The sequence below is a fragment of the Lynx canadensis genome, chromosome B2 (genome assembly GCF_007474595.2).
Source record: "Lynx canadensis isolate LIC74 chromosome B2, mLynCan4.pri.v2, whole genome shotgun sequence".
Classification (NCBI taxonomy): domain Eukaryota; kingdom Metazoa; phylum Chordata; class Mammalia; order Carnivora; family Felidae; genus Lynx; species Lynx canadensis.
In genome coordinates this window covers 17,871,252-17,898,911 of record NC_044307.1, presented here as the reverse complement: position 1 = coordinate 17,898,911, position 27,660 = coordinate 17,871,252, and the positions used below count along the sequence as shown (strand labels likewise).

The following is a 27,660-nucleotide window of genomic DNA, read 5'->3' as shown; positions in this document are numbered from 1 at the left end:
GGGAACTCATGCTTGTGGCCCCAGTGACTGGGCTGATATCTTCTAGACCCAGACCGAATTCATGTTCCTCAAACGCATTATGTTCACGGAGCTTCCAAGATCCACTGGGCGTAAGGGGTGGGCTTGCAGGGGGAGGAAAGTTTGGGGAGGTAAGCCTTACAGGTAGCTTGAACAATCTCTTCATGTATCTGTTAGAAAATACCAATTTTTGTCAACTTCCAGGAAAGGGAATCGGTGAATGGGGAATCGGTTCTTTTCAAGGAAATGTGGTCCTTGAGAAGAGGATAAATGGTGTGACAGACTTCACCTTTATGTAGATAATCAAGGAAATGCTAGTATTAGGGTTTTTTTTCTCCAGAAGAGATGGGGGCACGTCAGGGGGAAGTAGTTTGTAACCTGTGAATGGTCCCATCTGTGCTGCATTTTTGTCTGCCCTCCTTCCCTGATCAATGGATTTGTTCTTGGGGTGTTCTGTGGTTCATATTCTCTCCTGAATTTTTTATTTATCCTTCCTCATGAAGTTAGGCTATTTTTTCCCGGTTCTTTTCTCTGAAAAGGATAATTCAGACCTGTGTCATCTTGCCAATTTCACCCTGATAGGAACAGGGCACCTAGAAATACAGTGTCTTCTATGTTATAAGTTATGGAATAACAAGCTTACTTGCTTCTGATGACCCAACGGAACCAAGGACCGCTGGAGATTTTGACTGGCTTTTTTTTTTTTTTTTTGAGTTTTTAAAAAGATTATAATTTCTGCAAATCAGAAATTGCCCTACGATGTAGTTTAGTTGATTAATGTGCATTTTACATAGCCCCAAGTATTACTCTCAAAAATGGTTGGCCTAATAATGATGATGTACATGAACAAGTTTGCTTTGTTAATTATGCCATCTTCTGGGATTTCTGAGGAAGAACCAGAGACATGACCCTAACTTCATTAAATTAAGATACTAATATTTGGACTTAATCAATGTAATGAAAATATTATGGATACTTAATGTTCAGAAATGACATCTCTTTCTTCGGCGACTCATCTCAATTTTATACCGAGGAAGATCAAAGTCGATTGAAGAGAAAGAAAAAGTAAGGGCCATCAGGCCTCACGGAACTGGAGTCAGGGGTCAATTAGAATGCATTCCAGACTGAAGAGGTCTGTGAAGTGCGTTGAATAAATGATCTAAAGATCTGTTTACCCCGGGGAGTCAGAGGTGGCTGCTATTTGCTGGTGGGATTTAAAGCAGACATCTTGGCTCCTTGTCAGCCTGTTGGAAGGATCTGGCACATTGTAGGAGCTCGGTGTTCAAAAAGAGGGGACACAGACTAACTTCTTAGATACTGATTTTTTGAAGGTTGAGTGTTACTATTCCAAAACTTCTGTGTGTGACAACAAACAAAGAAACAAATTAAAAAAAAAATACCAAAAACCATGAACGTTTGGTTTGGAAGGTGCAGGGATATTTTGCTAGAAATGGGGTCTGTGGCCCACGAGGTGACCCTCCCGCTCCCCCAGCTGTAGCTTTTCTTAGCCATGTCAAATGTGTAGAGCCTTAAGAAGTTGGTTTCTCTTTCCTCTTATTAGGAAGGAGGGTTCCGTGACTGGTTGAAAGCCTCCCACTCTGCTAGGCTTCTGTCATCCAGATTGGTCCAAAGACAAATGGTCTCTCCACCCTTGCTGGGTACCATCCCCTTGTTCTAGAATGTTCTTCACTCTCCCTATTCGTGCTCGGCACTTCTTAAGATTCAGCTGATATGTCACTTCCTCAGAGAAGTTTCCCTTCTCCTTTCCTCCCCCACAGAGGCAGTCACCCTCCCCACCAACTCTACTCCTGGGTGGATTCTAATGTCTCCTCCCTGCATTTTAACTAAATGCGTGGATCTCAGGCTCCCACCTACCACACGTGCCCCAGATGCGAGAACGTGAACTCAATGATTGGCACCAGGACTGAGACATGTGCCTAGCCTTATCATTCTGCAGAGTTCCCGTATAATGTTGACTGAGGAGCGGATGAGTCGGACAGAGGAGCCCTGTTGAGCTTGTCTAATACAAGATTTTCTACAGATGAGGACAATCCTTTTTTTTTTTCACATTTTTTTTCCGTTTCTTAATTTAATTTTATTTTTTAAATTTACATCCAAATTAGTTAGCATCTAGTGCAACAATGATTTCAGGAGTAGATTCCTTAGTGCCCCTTAGTGTCCCCTTTAGCCCATCCCCTTTCCCACTCCCCCCACCCGCCGCCAGTAACCCTCTGTTTGTTCTCCATATTTACGAGTCTCTTCTGTTTTGTCCCCCTCCCTGTTTTTATATTATTTTTGCTTCCCTTCCCTTATGTTCATCTGTTTAGTCTCTTAAAGTCCTCATATGAGTGAAGCCGTAGGATATTTGTCTTTCTCTGACTAATTTCACTGAGCATAATACCCTCCAGTTCCATCCACGTAGTTGCAAATGGCAAGATTTCATTCTTTTTGCTTGCCGAGTAATACTCCATTGTACATATGTACCACACCTTTATCCATTCATCCACCGATGGACATCTGGGCTCTTTCCATACTTTGGCTATTGTCGATAGTGCTGCTATAAATATGGGGTGCATGTGTCCCTTCGAAACAGCACACCTGTGTCCCGTGGACAAATGCTTAGTAGTGCAATTGCTGGGTCGTAGGGTAGTTCTATTTTTTAGTTTTTTGAGGAACCTCCACACTGTTTCCCAGAGTGGCTGCCCCAGCTTGCATCGCCACCAACAACGCAAAAGAGATCCTCTTTCTCTGCATCCACACCAACATCTGTTGTTGCCTGAGTTGTTAATGGTAGCCATAAAAGGTATAATGTGGTATCAGATGACGACAATTCTTAAGCTTTGCAGAAAGTTTATTTTCTTTTCACTTCTGGTTCAGCTGTTAAGCGGTCCACAAGGCAAGGGTCCTGTCCCCCAACTTCCCATCTCCTTTTCCAAAGGATAAGCCTATGCTGAATCCGCTGGAAAACACTCTTGGGAGTGCAGTTGGCCTGTGGGAGTTCTTAGCCATTGGATTGCTAAGGTCAGCATAATTTACCCTCTTTATGCATTTTGGAGATGGAAGTTGTACCTTTCAGTTTGGGTCTGGAAAAGTGAAATCAACAATGAAGGGAATTCGCCAGACTCATTTTGGCCTTGAGAGGCTTTGTTTTAAAATATCCAGAAAATAAGGGCGCCTGGGTGGCTTAGTCGGTTAAGCTTCTGACTTCGGCTCAGGCCGTAATCTCCGGGTTTGTGAGTTCGAGCCCTGCATTGTGCTCTGTGCTGTCAGTGTGGAGCCCACTTGGGATCCTCTCTCCTCCTCTCTCTCTGCCCCTCCTGTGCTCTCTCTCTTAAAAATAAACTTTATATAAAAAATAAATAAAATATCCAGAAAATATAGTCAAAGATATTTGACTACAACTTGAATTCTCTGTGTAATTGTAAGGCCCCAAACAGGCCCCTTGGCCTTTATGCCAGATCTTCCCCTGGGCCCTTCTTTGCCTGGAAAAATCCTGATTTTCTTTGAAGGGTGGAGCTGAGTTGTACGGTCGCTGTGAACCTTTGACAAGCCCCAGCCCCAGGCCGAATCCACCTTTGTCCTCTGTGCCCCGGCTGCTCTGTTTTTGCCAAATAGATAGCCCTTATCTTTGGTTTTGTCATTTTAGCAGCTGCCTGGCCTCATGGAATGCAGGCCTGGAGGGTCCTGAGGGCTTTACCTTTTTGCCAGCCTCAACCCACACAAAGCTGGGTGTCAGATTGAATTTAATTCACCTTATGTTGTCACTACGAAATAAATAGGGTGTTGCTTTCAGGCAAATCCAGAAGTTTCCTACTGTCCATGTCTGGACAGCCTACAAGAGGCTGATGGAAATTGCCAGCTGCTTTGTCAACCCTGGGTTTAGGTGCTGTAAAGCCTTTCCAGAAGCCATGAGTCCTGACAATGTCAGGCACTGGACAGATAACCTTTTCTCTTCCCCTAAATTCACAGCTTCTTTGAGGCAGTGTTTACATATCGCAAAATTGAGGTATGCAATTCAGCCATCGGGTTCACGCACCTCGAAGCACCAAATTCCCCCATTTCAAGTCTTCAACTCAATGAATTTTAGGATATTTATAGAGAAGTGCAACCATGACCCCAGCCTAATTTAAATCATTTTCGTCACCTCGTGTGCATTTACGGCCACTTTCTATTTCCACACCCAAACCCCACTTTTCTGTCTGCCTGGGTGTGCCTTTTTTGGACATTAAATATAAATCAAATGATATGTGTTTTGTCATGTCTGGCCCTTTCTACTTTGTGTGCTATTTTGAATCAGTACTTTACTCCTTTTTTTTTTTTTTTTTAATTTTTTTTTTCAACGTTTTTATTTATTTTTGGGACAGAGAGAGACAGAGCATGAACGGGGGAGGGGCAGAGAGAGAGGGAGACACAGAATCGGAAACAGGCTCCAGGCTCGGAGCCATCAGCCCAGAGCCTGACGCGGGGCTCAAACTCACGGACCGCGAGATCGTGACCTGGCTGAAGTCGGACGCTTAACCGACTGCGCCACCCAGGCGCCCCTGTACTTTACTCCTTTATATGGACGACCTACTATTCCATAATATGGTTATAACACATTCTGTGTATTCATCCGTTGATAGAACATTTGGGTTGTGTCCACCCTTTGGCCCCTAGGAATGATGCTACTGTGAACATTCCCGAAAGAGTCTTTGTATAGACACGTGCTTTCTTTTCTCCTGGATAGATTCCAAGAGTGAGATTGCCGATCCATATGGTAACTCTCTGTTTGGCACTTTGAGGAGCTGTCAAGCTGGTTTCCAAAGCAGGTGCAACCTCTCACGTTCCCAAGGGCGGTCGGTGAGGGTTCCAATTACTCCACAGCGTCACCAGCCCTTGTTGCCGCCTGTCTTTTTTATTTACACCATTCTAGAGGGTGTGAAATTGTATCTGCGGTGTAGGTTTGCCCCACTCAAACGAACAACAACGTTGAACGCCTTTACACGTGCTTGGTGGCCTTTGGTGTATCTTCTTCGGAGAGGATGAACTCCCTTTTGGACATTATTTCTTTGAATCTTGGTATTATTGCAATCCTATTTTATAGACGGAGAAACAGAGGTATGGAGAATTTGCAGTACTTGCCCAAGGACACCTGGCGTGGAAGTACCAGAGCCAAGGTGGCTAAATTCATTTTGAAGATGGTGTGGATTAAGAGATGAATTTGTCCAACACTGAGTTAAGGACACATTGCATGGCCAGAGCGTTAGGGTTTCTGCCTCTTGAATCCTCTGACTAAACAATCGGCTAAGACTCTTTTAAAAAATAAATATGGCGGGGGACCTGGCTGGCTCCACTGGTGGAGTCATGTTGATCCCCTGGTCGTGAGTTCGAGCCCCATGTTGGGTGTAGAGACTGCTTAAATAAATACGTTTAAAAAAAAGAAAATCTTTAAAAAGTAAGTAAAGCAACCCTTGTAATTGAGACGCTCTTCGAATACGTGGTTGCGGTGATATGACCCTTTTTCTCTGGGTTTATGCATACCATAATTCCTCCTCTTTTTAAGAACCGAATGGCTGCAATTCCTTCCTTTTTAATTTTTTTTTTTCAACGTTTATTTATTTTTGGGACAGAGAGAGAGACAGAGCATGAATGGGCGAGGGGCAGAGAGAGAGGGAGACACAGAATCGGAAACAGGCTCCAGGCTCTGAGCCATCAGCCCAGAGCCCGACGCGGGGCTCGAACTCACGGACCGCGAGATCGTGACCTGGCTGAAGTCGGACGCTTAACCGACTGTGCCACCCAGGCGCCCCAATTCCTTCCTTTCTAATAAAACCCTGTTGGCTATTTCAGTCCACGTCCTTATCTTTGCTCTTCTCTAGAAGTGAGAAGAAGGGTTTGTGCGGGAGTCCTGGTTAGAGTTTCTACAGCTTTGAGTCTTTGTTCCTTTCATTTCTCAAGAGTCACCCGATGGCTGTGGTCTCCATTTTGGGGTGTGTTCACTGTCATTTGAACACCAAGAAAAGCAGGAGAGGGGTTTGTTTAAAGCCACATCGGTCTACTGCTTCCAATACTAATTCTTGTGTTACTGAGCTTGACAAATTTAGGGCAGTGTCTGACAGGGTTTCGTAACCATTTTTTACCTCAGAGGATTTGTAAATGTGTCTCTGTGTGTAGTTTTCTCCTTATTAGGAACGAAGTGAACTTCAGATTCCTGCAATGCATACAATCCTGCCTCACCCCCTTCTTGCCTTGGTGAAAAATCGTAACAATTTTTATGGAAGGTAAAGCCACCCTTGTAGAATTTTCCATTCACATGCTGAGCCGTGTGCAGCTGTTTTTAGCAGCTCTTGGGACTTTACAGGGCTCAGTCCTGTTTTGTCTGACTCCAGTGTCTTCGGTCTCATGAATCAGGCAAAAGCCAGGCGAGGGATGAGGCTTGAGGCTCTGGTTGTTTACTCTCTCTGAAGCCATAAAAGGGAAGGTTGAGACAGGAGGGGAAAGGAAATCAATGACAAAGCAGCACTGGGGATGAAAGAACTCGCAATGATAGGTCGCTATTGACAAAATGAGAGAGTAGAGACCTTGACTTGTTCTGAAGGTCATAGTACCCAGCACAGCCGAATGCACAGTGCAGCTGGAAACAGCTGGGCCTTTTTCCAAAGTGTGAGCGTGCTTTTAGCTTCTTCCCGAACTGTCTCCTGTAACAGCAACCTCTTTCCTGGTTATGGTTTGTGCTCGCAGCTGTGCCTGTGTGTGCCAGTGGGCTGGCGGTTGTAACAGACAAGCTGCATGTTGATATATATATATATATATATATATATATATATATATGTGTGTGTGTGTGTGTATATACACATATATTTTTAAACTGGTGCCAGACAAATCATTGTTTTCAATATATGTCATGGGGTAAAAACTGCGGAAAAGTATTCCCTTAATAAAGCATCCTGCAGTAGATCCTACATTTCAGAATCTCAGAGGGGCAACATTTCCAGTTGCTCGTAAAATGTAGGGAAGAACTGAATCCAGTAACGGAGCGTCAATCTTCAGGTAGCATCATTATCCTCTGTTAATTCCACAAAATGGGGATATTTCCACATTCTGGACAGCCCCAACATTGGCAGTTTTGTTGACGTCAGTAATGCACATTGTATCAAAGAAGAAATTCTGTAGACCAAATGCTTTCTCAAGGAGAAAGCAGAAAGACTTGACATTGAGGCTTCATTGAGGGAATCATTTAAGTGCCACAAAAATCCTCTGAGGGAGGTAGATATCATTACTTGCAACTTGCAGATGTGGAAACTGAGGCCTCGGAAGGTAAAGTGATTTAATCTAGGTTTGTTTGACTTTTAATTCAGGATCGGTCTAATCCGCCATGCTGCCCTGTAAGAGCTCCCACAGCTGAAGCAGGGTATTTAAAATTTGTTTTTTTAACGTTTATGTATTATTGAGAGAGACAGAGCGTGAGCAGGGGAGGGGCAGAGGGAGAGGGAGACACTGAATCCGAAGCAGGCTCCAGGCTCTGAGCTGTCAGCACAGAGCCCGACGCGGGGCTCAAACTCACAAACCGCGAGATCATGACCTGAGCTGAAGTCAGATGCTTAACCGACTGAGCCACCCAGGCGCCCCTGAAGCAGGGTATTTAATGGAAACATGACTGGGGGAAAGAAAGAGAGAGAGAGAGAGAGAGAGAGAGAGAGAGAGAGAGAGGAACCAAAAACCAAACTCTTAGTTAAAGAGAACTGATGGTCACCAGAGGGAAGGTGGATGGGAGAATGGGTGTGGGTGAAACGGGTGATGGGGATTAAGGAGTGCACCTGCGATGAGCGCTGGGTAAAACCGTTGAATCGTTGAATCGCTCTATTGTGCACCTGAAACTAATACAACACTGTATGTGAACTCCACTGGAATTAAAACCTTTTTTTAAAAAAAAAAACCTAACCAAAAGATACTCTCCTACGTGCTCTAGCACAATGATCCAATGACACATCACCACTCTTTCAACCACAGACCCTATTCCAGTCTTACTGGTTATCCTAAAAATGTCCTTCATAAACCTGGCATCTGATCAACACTCTCAAGCTGCCCTAGCGGTCCTACCTCTTTAGTCTCCCCAAATTTGAAACAATTTCTCCGTCTGTCGGTGTCCTCTCACATCTTTCATTTTCGAAGAGTGCAGTCCTGATGTTTCCTCATGATTAGATTCAAGTTATGCCTCTTGGGTAGAGATACCAAAGAAACGATGCTGTGGAAACACGTTAGTTGACATTCATCTATAAGGTAGAGCCTTCTCTTCTTCCCGTGTGTTTGTTTGTTCATATCCCTGTAAACATGGATTCCAATTTCACTCACTGGGTTCCAATCCATTACAACTTGTAGTTATCTTTCTGCTGAAATTATCCCAGGCTTAGCCAACGGGGGCTCCTTCAAGCTGGCTGTTGTGTCCCTTCAACACCGTGATTCTTTGAGAACTTCTTTCCTTGCATTTAACCTGTCTTGGAACCAGTCATTTTCTTCAAGGAACCCAGTTCCATTTCACAGAGAACGATATTTAGAAGCCACGGTCTGGGCCCTCAAGCGCATGATTACTTCTACGTCCTTTCAGGGCTCTGAGCTAGAAAAAAATACACATGTGTGTGTAGGCATAACATCTGTCTACGCACATGACACACACTCATGCGTGTGCATTCTCGAACAGGTACTCCAAGTCAGTCACGTATTCACACACACATGCCCGTCTGTAGTTTAGGTTTCCAAATACATATTACAACCACAAGTTCACACTGAGATCTCCGGTTCCAATCCAACAACACGGGGTTTCTTCCCTCCACTTCCTTCCCTGGCAGTGAGGAACCCAGCCCTGGTTCGCCTCAGTGCCTTCACGGATTTCCTTGCTCCCGCCCTATGAAATCAGTCCTCCTCAGGGTGCTTAGCTGAAATGCCCACCCCACAACGTGCTCCCAGGATCCTCCTCCCCCTGGCTGTAGCTTTAGCCCCTGGGAGAGACCGGGAGCTCGGAATGAGTTTTGATACTTTCATAAACTTAGTTGTGTTGGGAGGCCATTCAGTACGTCAACATGTAAAATACAAAGTTTGGCTCCAACTCTACCTGACATCATGAGCTTTGGTAATATGTTGGGCCTCTCTGAGTCTCACTTGCTCATCTGTAAAATGGGGCTAATAACGGTGCTTACTTTGCAGAGTTGCTGTGAGCCTTGAATGATGCTGTCTGTGAAATGCTGACCGACGACTTGGCACCTGCCGAGTATCATCTCAAGTGTTATCTTTATCAGTGTTGTATGGGTCAGAGACCCAGCAGGAAACCCACAGCGTACTTAGAAATTAGGCTAAGCAAGAAAGACTTACCACAGGGACTATTTCTGAAGGTGTGGGCAGAGTGGAGGGAAACTCTAAGGGGTATTACAAAACCGAGGGCCAGTAATAGTGGAACTATTACCATTTCTCGACCTGAAAGGAGTGGTTGGAAAAAAGTGCTGTGGCCAGGGGCCCTTTGAGAAGAACTTCAGTCAAAGGAGGCAGCTCTCCTGCTGAGGATGGCAAGAAAAGAGCTGGGGAGCCAGCCACTTGAGCCTGTCTTGTGCCCTCATTGGCAAACCCAATGGGAGCCAGAGCTGCTTGATCCACTCCCTATATGTCAGCCCTCTTACAGGGTGGAGAACAGAGGGAGGCATCTGCAAGGGCCAAATGGAGGGGTGTCTGGCTGGCTCAGTCCGGAGAGCATGTGACTCTTGATCTCAGGGCTGGGAATTCGAGCCCCACATTGGGTGTAGAGGTTACTTACGAATAAAGTCTTTAAAAATATATCAATGGGGGTGCCTGGGTGGCTCAGTCAGTTGACCGTCTAACTTCGGTTCAGGTCATGATCTCGCGGTTCATGAGTTCAAGCCCCACATCGGGTTCCCTGCTGTCAGCCTGTCCGTGCGGAGCCCACTTCAGATCCTCTGTCCCTCTCTCTCTGCCCCCTCCCCTGCTTGTGTTCTCCTCCCCCCCACTAAATAAATATATATATATATATAAAGGGGCGCCTGGGTGGCTCAGTGGGTTAAGCATCTGACTCTTGATTTTGGCCTAGGTCACGACCTCATGGTTCATGAGATCAAGCCCCATGTCAGGCTTTGCACTGTCAGCACAGAGCCTGCTTGGGATTCTCTCTCTCCCCCCTCTCTCTGCCCCTCCCCTGTGCTCGCTCTCTCTCAAAATAAAAAAGAAAAAATAAAAAAATATATATATATGGGCCAATAACAATAAAAGGGCCAAATGAAAGCTGTTCAACTCCATTATTCAAGTTGTGGAGCAGGGGCATGTTTTGCAAACTGGTGACTGATTCTGGCAGAATTCTTGCAATAGTGTATCAAACCCCTGTCAATATACCAATCATGTGGATGGCCTCAGACTTAGTCTTCCTGTGAAAGGAAAGCTTAAATAAAAAAAAAAAAGAAAGAAAGAAAGAAAGAAAGAAAGAAACTTGGCAAAAGTCACCGGGACAGCAGGTGTCTGAGAACTGCGAAGGGCTGGGGATCCAGGAAGCGTGAGACAAGATCTGAGCACCTGGTGTCCCCAAGTCAGAACGGAGGAGGAAGAAGCGATTGGGCACATCCGGGTACTGATGCCATTCCGGGGCCTGCGTGCAGAGGCGCAGGATGGCACAATGACTCACATCCCAGCCCTGGGTCACCCCTCCTCACCGAGTGACCCCAGACCGGGAGGTTCTTGAGTGTCAATTCCACGTCGGGCAGGTGGGCTGGTGTCAGGAGCCAGAGGGGGAACCCCCTTAACAGGTTGCTTAAGGAACAAGTAAGGGGGCTCCAGTACGTGGTACTGGAGAGTATTTGGCCGCAGGCGATGATAACTCGTGAGCGTTCGTTATTCCAGGACTTCTGATCCCCAGTCACCTGGAAGGTTCGCCTGGCAGAGTGTTTCTGGCAGAAGGACCAAGACTCATTTCATTCATTCATTCATTCATTCATTCTTGGTGAAGAATTTTATAACATAGGAAAGCGCACAGATCAGTAAGGAGTGTTGGGCTCAGTGCGGTGTCACTGACAAAACACACCCAAGTAACAACCATCTAAACACAGAACGTGACCAGTATCCCAGTCACTACCCTGATGTCTAACACCATAGATTACTTTCAGCTTCGTTTGTCCTTCATTAACATGGAAATAACGACATGTACTCTTTTTCTGTCTGGCTTTTTTTGCTCGGTGTTGTGTCTGTGAGATTCACGTTTTGTGTGGCAGGCAGAGATAGATATATATATATATATATATATATATGTATTTTTTTTTCCAGGCAGTTATATTTTTTCATTCTCATTGCTGTGTAGACAGAAGGAGGTGCATGAGGTGAGGAGGGATGATTTTGCCCCCCAGGGACCATTTGGCGATACCTGGAACTATTTTTGGTTGTCACCACTTGCGGTGGGGTGGGAGGGGGGCAAGGAGGCTACTGGCACTTAGTGGGTAGAGGCCAGAGATACCGCTAAACATCCTACAATGCAAGGGACAGCCCCCACGACAAGGCACATTCAACCTAAAGTGCCAGTAGTCCCAAGGCTGAGAAACCCTGATGGCATTTGGGTTGGTGGGCCTTAGGGTCTACTGTGAATATGGCTGCAGCGAACATTGACTTGCACTTCCTTTGATAAACGTGTATGCACTTCTATTGACGAAATCCCCGGGAAAGGCATCACTGGGTCGTAGGACCTGCCTGTGCTCAACTTAGGTAGATTTTTTGCATTTTCCAGAGTTGTGTTCATTCCCACTTTGACCAGCAGTACATGAGGTTCGGGGTGTTTCACACCTGCACCAAGATTTGGTATCTTCTGCCTTTTTTTCTCCCTTTCTCTCTTTTTTTTTTTTCCTCTTGGTTGTATTTTCTTTTTCTTTTTTTTTTTTTAGTTTATTTATTTTGAGAGAGAGAGAGAGCATGTGTGAGCAGGAGAGAGGCAGAGAGAGAGAGGGAGAGAGAGAATCCCGATCAGGCTCAGAATAGAACCCAACGCAGGGTTCGAGCCCACGAACCACGAGATCATGACCTGAGCCGAAATCAAGAGTCGGATGCTGAGCCACCCAGGCGCCCCTCGTTCTTGTTTTTTAATCTCTCTCCTACACCCCTCCTCTAATTCAACTTATGGCATATTAGATGCCCAAAACATCAGCTTTTGTCAGTAAATAATCCTGTTCCATATTTTTGTGGGAGACTGGGATTATGCACAGGTGTGCTTGCTGTATATGTTGGTCCCAAGAGCCTGCTAGAAATGCAGATTGTTAAATTCCACCTGGAAGTTACTACCTCTTGCCTGCAACCTGTATTTTAACAACCCCTCCAGGTGATGGGATGCTTGACAGAAGTTTGCATACTTTTGATCTGGATGATTCTTATCCCCAAGCCACGAGAACACCTAGTTTGGGCTGAACACTTTTATTTATTTATTTTTTTTTTAATTTTTTTTTTCAACGTTTTTTATTTATTTTTGGGACAGAGAGAGACAGAGCATGAACGGGGGAGGGGCAGAGAGAGAGGGAGACACAGAATCGGAAGCGGGCTCCGGGCTCCGAGCCGTCAGCCCAGAGCCCGACGCGGGGCTCGAACTCCCGGACCGCGAGATCGTGACCTGGCTGAAGTCGGACGCTTAACCGACTGCGCCCCCCAGGCGTCCATGGGCTGAACACTTTTAGAAACAGATGTTTTAGTTCTTCCAGGGTTAAAGAATTCACTTCCACATGTACATTCAGTGGTAAGTTTCATCAGTGGTAATTGGCCGTGACTTCTTTGGGGTCATTTGTTTTTCATTTTCTAAGCCTCCAGCTACGGGGAGATTGCCTCCTATCTGCACATGCTTGGACATTTGCCTATTTGAATGTGTGTAGACTGTGTTTTGCAAGTATTTGCTTAGCACTCTTTAGCATCCAGGAAGTGTTTCCATGATCCCTTCACTCCATCAAAATCGGAGGCAGATCACTTCACCTCACACTGCTGTGATGTGACCCATCTAGCTGGACCATGCTCTGGACCTGCTCTCTAGGTTTTAAGATTCTGCACGTTAAACTTCTTCCTGCCTCCAAAATGAGAGTTTTAATAATGCTTTGGGTTCCACCATCTAGAAAACAGCTTCTTCTGTTGCTAATTAGATGAAGGGTATAGAAAGCAAAATGATTGTGTCTCAGGAGAAGGTGGATTTTCCCCAGTGAACCCCAGGACTCCCCAGTTATGGGACAATTGTTGTTTTAAAGATGTGCTTTGGAAATGTCTCCTTTCTTCTCTTTAACATCATGATCATTATCATGAAAAACACAAACAAAAACCTCCATTGACAAACTATCTGGTCCCCCAGAACAGAGTTATGTAGTTGGCCATCCAAAGGGAATTAGATTTTCTGCATTCTCTACTTGCCTGTGAATTCCTGTGAATTCCTGTGAATTTCCTGTGAATTGCATTCAAGGGAAAAACATAAATCCCTATGTTTTATTTTTTTAAGTTTAGTTATTTATTTTGAGAGACGGGGTGGGGGGTGGTGCAGAGAGAGAGGAAAAGAGAATCCCATGAATCATGAGATCATGACCTGAGCCGAAATGGACGCTTAACTGCTTAACCTGAGCCAAGTTGGATGCTTAACGGACTGAGCCCCCCGGGTGCCCCCCACCTACATTTTATAATTAAAAATGAATCCCTGAGTCATTTGGCCTGCTTCAATAACAAAGGAAACTACACAAAAATGACCTTCCAAAGGACAGCCATCAGCAAACCCAAGAAATGATATAATCTCACCTCATTCACCCAACCATTTCTGCCAGCGTGTGACTTATGCTCTCAATGCTCCTTCAACAAACTTCATTCTGCTGTTATTTAACATTTTAAATGTAGTATGCCTACTGAAGCCTGTATCCCCTCAATGTCTCTCCCAACTAAAGGACAACAGTTAATTGGGAGTGGAAAAACAAGTCCCAGAACAATGATGAAAGTGTAATGAAGTTTACATGAGTACACGCGATTAAACAAAGAAAAGGTACAGGAGGAAATGCAAACACAGTTCAGTGCTGATGTGGGACATTCATAGTTAGGTCTCTCTAGGTGTATGCTGAAACAGGAGAGTGAAGAAAGGACTATCGGGACAGTAAAATCACACATCTAGAACTAGACGTAACTAGAACATCCACTTAAGAGAAAAAATCATGAAGGGCTCTCCTCGCATAGCTCTCCTATGCTATTCCAATATGTAAAATAAAACGGTGGGTATAAATTAAAATAGAAACAGAAATAGAAATTTATATTATAGGTTTTAACACTCCTTCCCCATCGCTAAATTCTGGACCTCTTAAACAAGCATTGAACGCAGTGTGTGCCCAATGGCCCGCCGGCTGTAACACAAGGGAAGACTCTTGGAGTTGCTGGACCACGGTAGGAACAGGGGGGAGATGTCCCTGCCGTCCTACAGGTCACCTTCTAGCTAGGCCTGGTACTCTGAGGTCACGGCTCACTGATAGGAAGGTTTTATGTGCTGCTCAGCCCGTGAGGTTCTAGATTCACAACTCTGCCTGGGAAATTTCTCCACATTGGGCTTTCTTGTTTTTGCGTTCTTGCTCCCTCCCGTAACGTCTCCAACTGGAATGAATGCCTTCTCCAGATTCTGAGTGTAGGAACACACACGTTGGAGGTGCTTTCTCACCATCCCAGCTTCTAGGGAGCTTTTTCTCCTCTGAGCACCCCCTACGTTTAGTGGCTACCCTCTTGTTTGGAACGGATCCATAGTCTTCTATGTTTCATTGGTTATGCATTTTCAGCTAAATGTATTTTGAAGCCTAGGGAGGAGACGATCTCCTGCGGGACGATGGCCATACTTCACATTTCCTGGATTCGTCACTGCTGCTTTGTGGGCTCACCTTTCACATTCTGAATTACAGCTCAAAGGGCCATAATTTTAGCCAAAAGAAACCATAGAGAACATCTTTTTTTTTTTTTTAAGTTTATTTATTTTGAGAGAGAGAGAACGCACACAAGCACAAGAGTAGGGGAGGGGCAGACAGAGAAAGAGGGAGAGAGACACAGGCTCTGTGCTGTCAGTGCTGAGCCCCATGGGGGGCTTGATCTCACGAACCATGAGATCGTGACTTGAGCCAAAACCAGGAGGCAGACGCTTAACTGACTGGGCCACCCAGGCACCCCAGGAGCATCTTTTTTTAAAGATGAAGCAAGTGGGGGCCCAAGATCACATAATCAGTTAAAGGTGGAACAGTAACTAGAACCCAGGTGTCCTGAGTTTTGCACCATGACCTGTTAGCAATATTGTGGGGGTGAGTGGGCACCCCTTCTTGATATTCAAATGAAAACACATCTTGCATGGTTTCCCACAGAAATTTGATTGAAAGTTGTGGGTTTTTAAATATCGTTTCATCTATCTGGTCAATCAATCTGGTCAGTTTTTGTGTGTCAAAATAAAAGACACCAGTTGTTCTGTTCCCAGTTCCAGCTAAGAGCGCATTTACCCATGAGCACCTGGAACCATGGGGGGGGGGGTGTGTGGTCTTTCATTCATTCATTCAGCACATACAAACAGGTAAATAGTATAAATAAGGTAACGTACAAATTTCTACATTACAACGTTGAGGGAGTGAAAAAGCAAGTCTAGACTTTCCACTAATTTCGTAGCGACCCTGGGACTTTAAATCCTTCTATCTGCATTTCTTTATCTAAGGAAAAACTCAAAAGATGCCATATCTGATGTTCTGGTTCATTAAAGCCTTGGACTTGTTTCTAGAAGACACGTAATTAGGGTGTAGTCAGCACCTTTACCTTATACTTTCAGAGGCTTTATTTACATTTATTATTTTTTAAACACTTTATTTTTTTAATGTTTTATTTATTTCCTTTAAGACAGAGAGAGAGAGCACGTGTGCATGCGCACAAGCAGGGGAGGGGCAGAGAGAGGGGGGAGAGAGAGAATCCCAAGCAGGCCCCACACCTTCGGCGCACAGCCAGACGCAGGGTTCGAACCCACGAGCCCTGAGATCGTGACCTGAGCCGAAATCAAGAGTCAGACACTTAACCCACTGAGCCACCCAGGTGCTCTGATTATTATCGTTATTAACGTGATTATATTATCATTATAAACGTAAGCGTTTATGGGCTGACGTAAACTTCTCACCGTGGATTATTTTGCTCTCGCCCTTCCTCCTGTTCTCCTATTGGCACGTGTTGCCTGGGAATGCTCCTCCACCTAAAAATGTCTTTGGTGGTGTTCCTTTGCAGCAAGATGAAGGCCAAGTGCTTCATGCAAGGTCTTTTACGACTGCCTGGTTAGCCACAATTTCGGTTGTGCCACTGCCTTCAGCTCAGCCCTCTTTAGGTCTCCCCCTTCACATGGGAAGCCGATCAGTGCTGGGATGTCAGAGGATACTCTTTCTCCTCTTTGATTATTTAAAAAAATTTTTCTAAAAATATTTATATTTATTTTTGAGACAGAGAGAGCATGAGCAGGGGAGGGGCAGAGAGAGAGGGAGACACAGAGCAGGCTCTGAAGGTGGCCCCAGGGGAGAGTCAACACGTCTAGCCTGATTAATTGGCTGGTTCGGGAATAACTGCTTCCAAAGGAGCCCCGAGGTTTGGTTGCTAGGACTGCAGGTGCCAAACCGGTCCCTGCCTGTAGTCAAAGGCGTGTAGGGAAGGAAGGCTGAGCTGTTCAGTCTCAGTAGTGAAAACACACGCCGTGGTGTGTGTTCTGAGTAAGCAGGTCTTCTGGCCTATTAGGAGGGAAAGGTAACAGGTACAGCCTTTCTCTATTGCAACATGAAGTTTCTTAAAAGGTTCTCCTGTGAGCTTTTTTTTTTTTTTTTTTCTAAATACCAGAATCTGGGGGGAGGGGGGCAAATTGGCCCAAGGACAGCCGAAAGGGCAGAGAGGAAAAACAGCTATATGTTTAACACGCAAACAATGCCATTCGAGGTAATAGATTGAATATAGAAACATTAGGATCGCTCCTAATTGGGCTGGTGTGTGTTTATTTCTTAATATAATGGCATTATAATGTCTGTCCCCTAAGCCTGTGTAGATCTGAAACCCTGTGTTATCGGCCAGTTGGAAACAGCAATGTAAACAGACTCGGTTGGCCTGATTAAGTTATGCGTCTGTACCCTGAACACTTTGTCAGACTGCAAATGCATTAATATTCACTCTAAGCCAAGAGGCTTTGCCAAACGAGATGCTGAAGTTACTCTCTGTTGTTTTGAAATAAAATATACAATAAGCTAATCTTTAAAGGTATTATTTGGAAGAAGAGAAGCTCGGCACTGAGCTTTCCATTATCACGCGCTCTCCATCATTTTCTTTGCTCTATTCCGTGGAAGACACTGAGAATTAGACTCATCTGCTTTACCCACATAAGGGTTACCTTTTCTCTTTTCCACTTGGCCTAAAAATCTGAAGGTGGGTTCTACATGGAGTTTATCTGTGGCGGGTCTTAAAGAACGGGGAGGATTTAGTAAAGGAGAGAGGAAAATAAGGTATAAGTTGGAAGAATAAAAAATGGGAACAATGGACACTGGCAGAAAGAAAAACTACAGGGCTCGGTTGATGGAGCGTGTAACTCTTGGGCTCTGGGGTTGTGAGTTTGAGCCCGGCGTTGGGCATCGAGTTGACTTGAAAACAAAAACAAAAACAAAAAAACCACTGTGTTCAGGAAATGATGTGGCATTTACTTGGAGCAGGGTGATTTCGGATCGCGGGGGCTCACATTTGTTTTCCTATCCGGGCCAAAGCAAGGAATCAGCATATTGTCCTATTAGTTTCATTAATAGCAGTGTAGAGGCTTTTCCAAAGGAAGGAGAGAAAGCACCTTGGAGGGCATCATTTCTTCACGGGGAGGGGGCTCAATCTGCATTGTGAGTTAATGCCACAGGGTGGAGGGACTGGGGTTCTGAATTCAGAGAGCGAGGAGAGATGGGAAAGCATTCTGTGGTTGAACTGGCATTTTCGAAGTCATTTTAAATAAAATATATTCATCTATATTAAAAAAAAAACAACAGCTGGTGGGAAAGTGAAGGGTTGAAGACAAGAAACTTCTAAGTCGAAGAGCTTGATATTCTTTACCCAAAACACTGCTATTTACAGGTTGGGGGAAATCGCGTCCATCCTAGGTGGTCAGTATCCGACTGAGCCGATATAAAGGATGTATCTGAGTATTAGACGATGTTCTCTGGGTGTTTAAAACCCGAGTGACCCCTCCCCCCGCCCCGGGGTCCCCGAATCTGAACGTCACTTGTGGCCAGGATTCAAGTTCTTTCCGGTGGAGCTCTAGGGCCTTAAGGAAATCAGGGGGTGCAGCTGGGGACGTGTTCTGTGACCCCAACATTCTGTGACAAGCCCGCAGTGGATGCGTAAGCCGGTGGGGGCGGGGGTGGGGTGGGGTGAGGGGGTGCGGCTGGCACCTACCTCATGGCACCTCACCTATGAGTCACAGGACCAGGAGCCTGCGCTGATTCCCCCAAGGACTGGAAGTCCTGTGATCTCTGGTTTTAGAAAAGGGTAGGGCGGGGCCGGAAAGCCAGGATGGATGATGTTGTTTTTTTTTCATTTTAGATCTCTGTCACCTCAGTCACTTTTGTCATTAAAGCATTGGTTGTATTCCTTAAAGCATTTGAGCATGGAGGCCGCGTCACCTGGAAGAGTGGGGGGACCCCTGGAAGGGGGGATTGCCACGAGCCACAGGAGGGGATAACCCCGCAGCCCGTGGATGGCCAGCAGGAAACGGCACGCCTGCCAGAACACATTTCAGCTTTGCCTTTCACTGTGCTAATTCCCTGAATGGCAATAACAAGCGGGGGGAGGGGGAGGGGGGGAGGCTGGGGGGGGGGCGTGGTGCGGGAAACACATGGGAACTGAAAGAAAAGAGATCTGAGAAACGAAATCCGCAGGGGAAAGGAGTTGCTGGTGTTTTAGGGCCACAGCCAGCAGATGCGGGCAGGGAAGCGGAGGGAGGGGAAAGGCCGGGCTTCTGGAACCTGCTGCTGGGCTTTAGACAAAGGCGGTTTGAGAAGCCGAGACCTCGAGGCGGGACCGGTTGCTGGTTGCTCGTATCAGCACGGGGGCCGGAGCCAGCAGCGGGACTCCCGGGCCTGAAAGGGGATCGATTCCCAGCGCGTCCTTCAGGCCAGGAGTTCCCGGAGGATGTGTCAGAACAAGAACGCAGAGGGAGAAGTAAGCTTGGGGGAGGCCTGGCAGATTTTGCCCGTCGTGGACAACCTGCTCCTCCGGGAGGCATGCTGCCTTCATCCATGCGTTACCTCTTCGTAGTTTCTGTTTCCTGCGTCGTCCTTCTTATCGTGCTCTACGTGTTTGGGTTCCGGGGAGCGCCGGGCTTCCAGAGGCTAAATAATTCAGACACTTGGATGCTGACTCAGGTTTGCACATCCTTTATCAAAGGCAGAACGCCTTTCCTGTGGAGAAACAAACTGAGGATTCAAGACAAGTCTTCTTGCCGGGAATACCTGACCCAAAGCCACTACATCACAGCCCCTCTGTCTAAAGAAGAAGCCGAATTTCCTTTGGCGTATATAATGGTCATCCATCACCATTTCGATACCTTCGCAAGGCTCTTTAGAGCGATTTACATGCCTCAGAACGTCTACTGTGTTCACGTGGATGAAAAGGCGACGGTCGAATTTAAAGGCGCGGTGGAACAATTACTGAGCTGCTTCCCAAATGCTTTTCTGGCTTCTAGAATGGAGCCAGTGGTCTATGGGGGGATTTCCAGGCTCCAGGCCGACCTGAACTGCGTCAAAGATCTCGCGGCCTCCAAGGTCCCATGGAGGTACGCCATCAACACGTGTGGGCAAGATTTCCCCCTGAAAACCAACAAGGAGATAGTCCGGTATCTGAAAGGATTTAAAGGGAAAAACATTACCCCGGGGGTGCTGCCCCCAGCCCACGCCATTGGACGGACTAAATACGTCCACCGGGAGCACCTGGGCAAAGAGCTTTCCTATGTGATCAGAACCACAGCGTTGAAATCACCTCCTCCCCATAACCTCACCATTTACTTCGGCTCTGCCTACGTGGCTCTATCAAGAGAGTTTACCGACTTTGTCCTCCGTGACCCGCGGGCGGTCGACTTGCTCCGGTGGTCCAAAGATACTTTCAGTCCTGATGAGCATTTCTGGGTGACGCTCAACAGGATCCCAGGTATGTGCGACGCCGTGTTTCAGGGGACAGCAGCGTGCCGTTACTTGGAAAGGCCGTTCGAGAGCCTGCTCCCTTTTAGTAGACGTGCAAGATGAAAGGGAACATCTGTAGTTCTCTCTGATCCTTTCTGGATGCAGAATCAGGTTCTAGCACGGCCAAGGAATACCTTTCAGAGGTATGGCTTTACAACTGATCGTGTTCTTTTGCGTTCAGCTTACTAAATCTTTACCACAATGGGTATTACTGTTGTCAGTCCATAGTGGTCTTTCTTTCCCCCAAATTTGCCAGACCCTCTCTTGCCAGCGCTTCTCCTTCCTACCCCATCCATCAGCCAGATATCTACAGCTCAGCGGAGCTGAGCTGACCCCTCCCCTTATTCTTCCTTCAAAGGGTGTATCACCCCTTGGAATAATCACATTGACGTCTTTGTATGAGGTTGTTCTTGGCCTCCTCTGCATTATTAGCTGTGCGAAGTTGGGGTCATTTTCCTATCCTGTTAACTGCTAAGCATCCTCAGTGCTTAGAACAGATAGTAAATGGTCAATAAATATATATTAGATAAGTGAGTGAGTGAATGAACGAATGGCCAAGCATGAAGCTTTCCACCAGAGTTGTCTCCCTCAGACCCGGCGAGTTGAGAAATGGTTGGACTCGTGTGTATACCGTATCACACGGGTAGGGTTTTTTTTTTTTTTTGGAAAAGAAAATACATTTTGCTTTAGCTCAAGAATGAGATTCTAGGAACAGCTCCTTCTTTTCTCATCAGAACATTTCCACCTTTACTAATGGACCAGATGGATTCTTTTTAAAACTACATGAAACATGAGAGAATCTCTTCTGCAGGAAATCTCAAGCTTTGGTCTCCATGAAAAATACAAAATGGACCTCTGATGAACTCAACAGCATTATTATAGCAGGAGAAAAACAATCATTGTTCTGGTTTTGGGGGCCTGCCAAGTTGGAAACACTGGTAGGTCCTCTCAGGCTGCAGGGCAGGGCCTGCTGGGCAATAAACATGCCAGCATTCTCTGGAAAATACCACATTTGGGCTCTGAATCTCAGGGCGACTGGCTTGGGGAACAGGGTTTGCTCTTGTACTGTGCCCTCTGTCTTTCCTGGCCTCCCTCTCCGTATGGCCGCCATCTTCCCACCTTCTGTCTGTGGTTTCCATCATTGTCATATAATTTGGGAGGGATTCAGTACTTAGAGGCTGGTTTTCACATTTCAATATTTATCCCTTCCTTTTTTCACTATTCCCTTTTGATTTATAACATTTGGTACCCGCCATGCGGTTCCTTACATCTGGTCTGAGATGAAGGCATTTCTTAGCAAAAGCCTGAATCGTCACATCTTGAAAGAAGAAAAACACGTATTTAGGCTGGGGTTAAAAGTCTGGTTACTGTGACAGATGGATGATCAGTCTTCTCAATGTCAAACCAATATAAGAAAACCAAGGAGGGTCGCCTGAGTGGCTCAGTCAGTTGAGTGCCCGTCTCTTGGTTTCAGCTCAGGTCATGATCTCACAGTTCCTGGGATTGAGCCACGAGTGAGACCCCGCATTGAGCCCCAAGTTGGGCTCCTCGCTGTCAGAGCAGGGCCTGCTTGGAATTCTCTCTGTCTGTCTGTCTGTCTCTCTCTCTGCCCCTCCTGCACTCTCTCTCTCCCTCCCTCTCAAAGTAAATAAATAAAGAGAAAACCAAAGGAAAAAAGAATCTTCCACCCCCCCCCCCATTTTCCAGCCCTAGAAAAATAGACAAGATAGGAGACCAAGACTGATATGTAGACAGGCAGAGGAAAGGAAACCATTTTTGCTATAGGCTGTGGTATGGTATGCTGGCTTCTGCCTTCTCGGAGAGATAGTATGGCTCCATGTAAATCACATAATCTCTTGGAGCCTCAAATCTCCCCAACTACCAAATGAGAGCCCAGGTAAGAAGACCCCCTTCATCTCTGCCTTTGCCTCTCCTTGCGGAAGACTCAATGCCCAGAACGACATGAACACTTCATATACAGCTATGAGGAATTTGTAGGAAGGTGGAAATGCTGGTGAGTCTAGATTCCCGGTTGCCCATTAGCCTTGGCAAATGCATTCCATCTCCTTCGGAGGTGAGAGCTCCACCAAGAGCATCCTCCAGGGAGAAAAGCAAGCATGGTCCAGGGTCAGTGGTCTGTCAGATCTGATTCTACAAGGGATGCTTTTCAGGATAATGTGACGTCTCCTGTGGCTTTGCTTCCTTCCTTTCTTACATGCGGGATGGCATTCTGGTTTAGGGAGAAAGCAGAAGGATATCCTGCTTGTACGTGGGGCCTTCATGAATTGCAAGGTATTAAAAAAAAAAATCATCGGGTGCCTGGGTGGCTCAGTTGGTTAAGCATCTGACTCTTGGTTTCAGCCCAGGTCATGATCTCATGGGTCCATGAGTTCGAGCTCCAGGTAGGGCTCCTTGCTGACAGTGCAGAGCCTGCTTGGGATTCTCTCTCTTTCCTTTTCTCTCTGCCCCTCCCTTGCTCATGCTCTCTCTTTCTCTCTCTAAATAAATAAATTAAATAAAATAAGTATCATCAAATGCTCTAGCCCGTGTTAGATATCTCCATCTTCAAAGGCAATGTAAAATCCAATCACACCCTCAAGTAACTCCAGGATTTTATGCTTGAGTCTCCTTTGGGACTTAAGATTTGGGATGTGAGTCTGGTCCTTCATTACCAGATAGCTTTTAACCATATCAGCTCTTTTTTTTTTTTTTTTTTTTTTTTTGAGAGAGAGAAAGAGTGCATGTGAGCAGGGGAGGGATAGAGGGAGAGAGAGACTCTTAAGCAGGCCCCACGAGAACGGAGCCCCACGCAGGGCTCAGTCTCACAACCCTGGGATCATGACCTGAGCCAAAATCAAGAGTCGGACTCTTAACCAAATGAGCCACCCAGATGCCCCAGCTCTTCTATGTTCGATGTCATGTTATAAGAGGAAAAGTCCTTCAGTAAGTATAGCGTCAACATCGTTTTTGCAAAACGTGCAAGTACAAACAGTGTTGTTCCTTTCCTGTCTCAAAAGTTCCTTCTCTCTTCTGCCTAACACCCTAACTTAAAGTGGTTGTGTTAGAAATACCATGCACAGGTACATCAGCTTCCCCAAATCACCCACAGTTGTCATAGGACCAAGGAAATGACTAGTACCCTACAGTTACATGACATCAGAAAACCAAGTGAAAATAGTTTATGAGACTCAATAGAAAGAATATTCGCAGAGGTAGCACTGAATTACGTAGCTTCACCTGGCATTTTTTTTTTTCAAGTTGTGTTTCTATTGAGAAAATGATTTCTTTCTTGGTCTTCAACCCTTAGGCTTGTTCCAATCTGCATTAGAATTAGAAATGGTGCTAGGGGCGCCTGGGTGGCTCAGTGGGTTGAGCGTCCCACTTCGGCTCAGGTCATGATCTCACAGTTCGTGATTTCGAGCCCCGCGTCGGGCTCTGTGCTGACAGCTCAGAGCCTGGAACCTGCTTTGCATTCTTTCTCTCTGTCTGTCTCTCTCTCTCTCTGCTCCTTCCCTGCTCACACACTGTCTCTCTCTCAAAAAGAAATAAAGATTAAAAAAAAAAAAAAAAAAGAAATGGTGCTAAAACAAGCCAAAAAGAGTCTCTCGGGGTAAGAGGGCCAGTCTCACATCCTTCTTCAGGGAAGGCCAGGCAGAGTGGCTATCAGCCCATTCCATGTGGCTCTTGGAGAGACAGATGGTCTAGACCTCTCCCTTCTGGCCATATTCTCAAAGGAAACCCTCCAGGAGCACAAACAGAGAGCCAATAGTCCACCTTGAATTCTGGTGCATGGTTAGATTTTCTAACTCATCAGATCTTTGTAATCATTTGTGTCACCTCAAGAAACCACCATTTTCTCTAGCTTTTCTGGTTATTCCTATAGCATTGTCTTTGGCCTCCCCGCCCCATGGTGGAATGTTAGAGGCCATTTTGATTTTTGCTTTAAATCTTGTGAAATTGCTCAGTACCCACAGAAACAGCCGCTAGGCTTGTTTCTTACAGTCCATTCCCATGGCTAAATTGTCTTCTGGTCGCACTTCAGGGCCAGTCCATCCCTAATGGAAAAGGCAAAACTTACTTTTTTTTCAGCTATACTTTCCCCCCCTTCTCACTGTGTAAGTTTATTCTTTTGACTTTTTGCTCGTGCATTCATTACTTTGACCTTTCTCATGCCGTGAGGTTTTTCCTCCATAAGAATGTTTTCGTTTGCCTCTCTTCCTTTTTCCATCTGTATACATTTTTTTTTCAGAGCCCCTTCTTCAAATAAATTATCTCAACCTCAGCAGTGACCACATGATCACATTTCCTCATTTTTCAAACCTAAAAATAGCGTGTTTCCTACTTCGATTTATTTTGCTTTTTTAACGCCGAGTTTTATTTATATGTGCACATTCTTTGGGAATGTGCTATGACTCTTTAAGTGGCAAGCGACAGAAACACAACTCAAAGTTGCTTAAATAGATGCAAGAGCCTACCGGGTCACAGAATTGAGATGCCCAAGAAAGGACTCCAAAAAATCTGGATCAAGAGTGGAAACAACATATTCAGGAATTCAGGACTCTGTCTGCCAGATGGTCTCTCTGTGGTGTGAAAAACTGTCTCTTTGTCCAGAGCTAAAGGTGGGGAGGCGGGGTCCCAGGTATGGGACTCCCAGTGCTACAACCAGGAAAGCCCCAGGTGAATTGGGCCAAGTTGGTCACTCTCCCTGCCTGTGGTGGCCCCATTCAGACAGACTCCCCCCACCTGCTGTCAGAGATGGCCACAAGTAGCTCTCGTTTCTTGGTTCTGACAGTTGGCACTCTTAGGGGACAAGAGAGTCTTTTTCCTGAGAGTTCTAGCAACAAGTTTAGGGGAGACCTCGTATTTGTCCTGCTTGGTGCAAATCACTATCCCTAACCAAATCAAGGGGGTGAAGGATACTGACGAACCTTTGTTGGGTCACTTTCCCAAGGGGCAGGCTACAGTTGAAGATGGTTCCTTAGGGTGACTCTGGTCAGACTAAAGGACGCTCCCCACTGCAAAATCGTTCCTTGTCTTGTAGGTAGAGTGTTAATGAACATCTCCATCTGGTATTAGAAGGGCAAGATTCAGGTTAAGACCTAAAGCTTTAAGCCCTTGAACAATCGTAACTTGGAGAATACTAATTAAATTACTTCTGTGGAAGTGGTGTCATCTCAATAAACATACCCCTTCTGTCTCATAAAAACATTTTTAATAATGTTTCTTTGTTATGTTTGGATAGTACTTATTTTGCAAAAGTACTTACATATGATCTCGTCTAATCCTTACAAGACCCCTGTAAAAGGAAGGCTACCATCCCCATTTTGCAGAAGAGAAACTAAGATGAAAATATGTGACTTACCCAAAGACAAGTATTTCATATAACCTAGCAAGAAATTAAAAAAAAAAAAAGAAAAAGAAATTTCTAGAGGAAGGAGAGATAAGATCTGTATTACACATTTAGATTAAATTATACCTGGTTTTATGAATCCTTCATTAATTATTATAAAAACTGCAAGTGTCCAGAAGATGAACCTTAGGGGATTCGGAGTCTTGTCGAGCTTGAGGAATGATGTATAATGGGACCCACCCAAAAATATTCTCTCTTGTTCCCTAAGTCATCTGGATGGTTAGCCCCTCTTTCTGGAACTCGGGGCTTTTTTGTGTGAGCAGGAGGTCCAGGAAAGAGGAGGGGACTGCCCATCTGCCCCATCTGGGTCCGCATTATCTCAGCTTAATCTTCTCAAGAATCTCGTCTAGTCAGTATTGAAACGCACATTTTGCCATTTTACCGAGAGGTGAAGAGGGAATCGGAAGGGTTGAGGAACATGCTCTGCTCCAAAAGCAGGAGGCACAGTGAAGGATAGAATGGATACAAGGAGCACCGCAAATCCAACGCACTCAGAACACAACTTACACAGTCGCCTTTGTGTGTCCTCTTCTAGCTCTTCCCTGCAGGCTGGGTTCTCTCTCTCCGTCGTTCTCACTGACCCATCCTGGGGGATCTGGCTTTCCCTGGAGCTTGGGTTCCAAGAGTTGGGGAGAGCCAGGCTGGAATCCTAGCTGCCCCATCCCAGCCACAATACCCGGTGTTTATACAAAAGCCCAGTCTTCAAGTAGCAAAGCCAAGGTGGTGAAAGCGTGGAGCCTGGAGCCAAACTGCCTGCATTTGAATCCCTGCTTTGCCGTTTACAAGCTGTGTGACCTTGGACCAGTGACCTGAATTTGGGGACCTCAGTTTCCCATCTGTAACGCGGAAAATAATAATTTTGTATCAAATACGTGAGGCTTCAATGAGTTGGACTATTGCCCAGCCCATATTTTAAGCGTTAATTTTTATCGTTGTTATTGTTGTGATTCTGGCCTTCGCCTCTAAAAGGTCGTCTGTAATAAATATCTATAAAATGTCATCATTTAATAAATGTTGAGCACCTAGATACCGTGCTAAGTACTGGGATACAGTAGTGCATGAAACAAATAAGACCCCTGCTCTCGTGGAGTGTATGTTCTAGACGTGGGACACGGATAAAAAAAAGCAGACAGATAAGATAATTAGAGATTCTGTTCAGTGCTCTGCAGAGAACACAGGCTGATACGGAAAAGGACCTGCTTTGAATGGGGTGAGTCGGGGAAGCCTTCTTAGTGGACGTGGTACATGAACTGAGGTGGGCACCTCGTATGACAGCCACGGGGACGATGTGACCTGGCCACCCCACCTTCATAGGTGTTACTGGCAGAAGAAGCAAGGCGATGGGTGTAAGTTTTTGGCATAGCGCTGACTACAGACTGAAACTGGCTGTCAGCCTCCTCTCTGTTTCTGGTGCCGCCATCTGTCTTCTCTTGTCTCCTACAATATAGTCTTGTTTCTTTCTTTCTTTCTTTCTTTCTTTCTTTCTTTCTTTCTTTCTTTCTTTCTTTCTTTCTTCTTCTTTTTTAAAGTTTATCGGTTTATTTTGAGAGAGGGAGAGAGAGCACACACAAGCAGGGGAGGGGCAGAGAGGGAGGGAGACACGGAATCCCAAGCGGGCTCTACACCGTCAGCGCAGAGCCCAACGCGGGGCTTGAACTCGCGAACCGCAGGATCATGACCTGAGTCGAGATCAAGAGTCGGATGCCTAACCGACTACACCCTCCGCCAGGCGCCCCTCGTCTCGTTTCTAATTACATCAAACCCGTGAACCACACGGGTTTGAACTGCGTGGGTCCAGTTACAGGTGTGTTTTTTTTTTTTTTTACAATAGAGCCCTATAAATGTATTTTCTCTTCTTTATGATTTTCTTCCTAACATTTTCTTTTGTCTAGCTTACTTCATTGTCACAACACAGTCCATGATACATATGATATACAACATATGTGTTCATTGGCTGTTTGCCATTGGTAAGGCTTCCAGTCAACAGTAGGCTACTGGTACTTATGTTCTGGGGAGTCAAGGGTT

General features: G+C 45.7%; 1 protein-coding gene and 1 long non-coding RNA gene across 4 annotated transcripts in view; both read left to right on the top strand.

Annotated features, from left to right (window-relative positions):
* GCNT2 (glucosaminyl (N-acetyl) transferase 2 (I blood group)) overlaps positions 1–27,660 on the top strand; it is an 82,995-nt gene that overhangs the window by 8,158 nt on the left and 47,177 nt on the right. Inside the window, exon 2 of one of the 3 annotated variants that reach the window (XM_030314864.1) lies at positions 19,435–20,193. The exons of the other annotated variants lie outside the window; for them this stretch is intronic. Coding sequence (XP_030170724.1) covers positions 19,435–20,193 — 759 coding nt within the window. The remainder of the gene's footprint in view (positions 1–19,434; positions 20,194–27,660) is intronic. 3 annotated transcript variants of the gene reach the window in all.
* LOC115513602 lies at positions 563–19,428 on the top strand. Its single transcript, XR_003968757.1, has 3 exons — positions 563–573; positions 6,439–6,444; positions 18,170–19,428. It is a non-coding gene; the product is annotated as an uncharacterized LOC115513602 (long non-coding RNA).